This window comes from Halyomorpha halys, unplaced genomic scaffold (genome assembly GCF_000696795.3).
Source record: "Halyomorpha halys isolate HHAL.00 unplaced genomic scaffold, Hhal_1.1 Scaffold69.1, whole genome shotgun sequence".
Classification (NCBI taxonomy): Eukaryota; Metazoa; Arthropoda; class Insecta; order Hemiptera; family Pentatomidae; genus Halyomorpha; species Halyomorpha halys.
The window spans coordinates 985360-988520 of NW_027108206.1; the positions used below are offsets into that span (position 1 = coordinate 985360).

Sequence of the window (3161 nt, forward strand, 5' to 3'; positions counted from 1 at the left end):
TCTGTAAAAAACTATATACATATCCATATAAAAGTATAAGACTTCACCACAAATGATCCCGTGCCCAAACACAGGCACATACTATAATATAGCGATAGTAACATAATAACCAATAGTAACTTAATTTAAGAAGGGCAAAGTAGGAATATAACTACTTACCTAAAGCCTCTAGAATCGATACAGTATCAAAACCTCTATAGATTTTGACAGATGCAATAACAATCAATAAGAGTATTAATGGATGAATCAAAATCCATAATATGAATTTCCAATGCCTATAACAAATATGTTTTGCTTTAGTCTTCATAGTACACACAGAAATAAGTAATTAATAATGATAATGAAAAATATATGGCTAGGAGTAATAATATAATTAAAGTAGTTAGTAATTTTATAGATAGTATTGCTTCCAACCACCCAGTAGGTCAAACTTTAGTTAGTTGATGTTATATGATTTGGAGATTGATGTTTCTTACCATGTATATAAATAAAGTAATATTTAGTTACTTTTTTCTTAGGAAGGAAGGAAACTTACATACAGCAACAAATTCAATGTGAAACTTATAATTTCAAGATGGATGAATTGGAAGTTTGGTATATTAAATTTATCAGCGCATGAAGGCTAATTCCAGGCAATGATAAAACTATTGTACTTAAAGATACATTTTGATGAATAGTCTCTATTTAAGAGATATATTGTAATATATAAATATTACCATTTATCCAAACTATTAAATTTCCAACTTAATTGATTAAAAGATTTTGTTTTAATTAAGTAAAGAAAAAGTTTCAGATTTTTAATTATAATTTGAGTTTTTTCTTTGCCTGCACCTAGACGAGTTTCTTTTTATATATTACACATGGTCAATCAACGATCTTCCAAGAACTGGTGAATGTGTGTAATCAAAAATAAGGACTAAATAATAGGAAATTACAGATACATGATCTTTACAAAAAAAGGGTTTAATCAAAGACTACTCCAAGGTTTTTATGAAGAAATAGTATTGAACTGGTACTTTTTTTTTATTAAATGAATTACTATGTTTTTTTAGGAAAGGATTAAATGGATTTCAGAAAGGGACAAGATCCAATACCACTGACTTAGGATTTATTGAAATTGAAGGAAAGTAGGTTACTGGTAGTGAGAGTGCTAATTGCGTAAAATATCTCAAGCAACTTGTTAATAATTAGATGGACTTCAAAGAAGGGGGGAGAGGAAGAAATGATGTGAAGAGAACCTTGAGAGGAATTCAGTAGATGACTGAACGAAGATTATAATGAGAACAATTGCTATAAAGAATAAGAACACTAAAGGAATAAGAAACATAATGTATGAAGAGGGAGAAACACTTATATAGCCAGAGTAAATCCTAGATAGAAAGATGGGACATTATCAAAATATGTTTGCTAATCATTTAACATTAATAATTGTGACAACAAGAGATGAAATGCTGGACAATGGACAAGAAAATATTTGGAAGGATGAAGTAGAAGATCTATAGATAGAATTGAGACTACCAAGGAACCAGAATTTGATAGCATTTCTAGCCAGAAATTATTAAATGTGAAGGGCATAAGTTGGTATAAGTTTTACAGTTTCAGAAAATAAAGGATTCCAAGAGGACACTCAAAAATAAATAATTTTTTATGTACCCTAATACTTTTATTTTTTACAAGTCTTTTATTTCAGTTTGTGAATAAAAAATAAAAACAATTAGATTATGTAAAATAATACTTTACCTCTTTGATGCAGGATATAAAAGAAGAGAAATAGGTGTGATAACAAGGCCAGTGAGGTAGGCAAAACTAAAATTTGACATTCCAACACACATAAGTAAAGTTCCAAGGTATACAAGACTAAGAATATGTAGCATCGACCAGTCCTTTCCTTTAAATCTAAAACAAAATATTTAATATTATTGCAAACAGAATTTTTAAAAATAAACAACATTGATAACCAAATAAAACAATAAGCTTCAATTGAAAATACAGAACTATCTTCGAAATAATTTTCTAATAAGATGGTATGAGCTAGTTGTGAGCCGTGGGTAGTCAGAAAATGCTTTACTACCATGGGCCTCAAAAATCATACTCATACTACCTATCTATTCAATTAGTAATACTAAAAATAACCTCAAAACCCACACTTCTCAACAGAAATACTTAATTACTTCCTATGACCCTACTGTACTAAAACTTTCTGAACAAACATCATCCCTAAACCTCTCTTTTAACTTTAATACGACTCACATCACCCATTGTCCATTAATCTACACTACAGAAAATAATAATGTCTGAATTCACCTACATTCATCCTGAACATTGTCCTTTAGCTCATTCATTCCCATTAATTCTATAACCCGTCAATAGACACCAACATGAAACAAAACACCTACTCCCTCCCCTTTTATTATGTCCAAAATTCACTGAATTGCCCCTATGCAATACTAACAATATGACAGCACCTTTTTTCTTTAGTATTTAAGAGTCAGAACCTGACCTACCATTATTCTTTTGATAAGTCCCAATTTAGTATTATATTAAACTTTATTTTGTTTTTTCTTCATTCCCCATCTATCTAACCTCTCTTTTATATTTATAGATTTGTTTGTTTTTTTTATTGCAATACTAACATTATTTTTACATTTATACCAACCAAACGCCTCTCCCTCCTTTTCTTTTAACCATTTCATGAAAAATAGTTTGTAATTTTAATTTTACTTTGTTTTATTTATTTCTATATACTTGCTGTTTCTTTTCTCACATTTTTTTTATGAATATGATAAAATTCTCTAATCACTTTTCATGCAGTTTTAGTATTTATTTTTTTGTCTGTATATTCCAAGAATTTCTTACTTTCTTATTTCACTTGAAGGAGCAAATCAAGTTTTTATCTGTGAAACTTTTATGTAGCCATTTAAATTTTTACTTTTAGTACATTAAAACATGCTCTTTCGTTTCCAATTTTTTTTCCTTTTCTACTATATATTTTTTTAATTTATGGTTATGCATGTTTATTTTGTAATTTTTTAAGTAACATAAGTAAATATATTTTTTTTTGTAAGATTGAGCTTCAAATTAATTGGTATATTTAATATTCTCTCTCTCTCTCTCTCTCTCTCTCTCTCTCTCTCTCTCTCTCTCTCTCTCTCTCTCTCTCT

At 28.7% G+C, this 3161-nt stretch overlaps 1 protein-coding gene across 1 annotated transcript in view; it reads right to left on the reverse strand.

Annotated features, from left to right (window-relative positions):
- The window catches only part of GAA1 (glycosylphosphatidylinositol anchor attachment 1), a 27530-nt gene that overhangs the window by 1980 nt on the left and 22389 nt on the right, over positions 1-3161 (reverse strand). The window contains exons 11-12 of the mRNA XM_014438873.3: positions 1741-1896; positions 160-275 (exon numbers count right to left, since the gene is read on the reverse strand). Coding sequence (XP_014294359.1) covers positions 160-275; positions 1741-1896 — 272 coding nt within the window. The remainder of the gene's footprint in view (positions 1-159; positions 276-1740; positions 1897-3161) is intronic.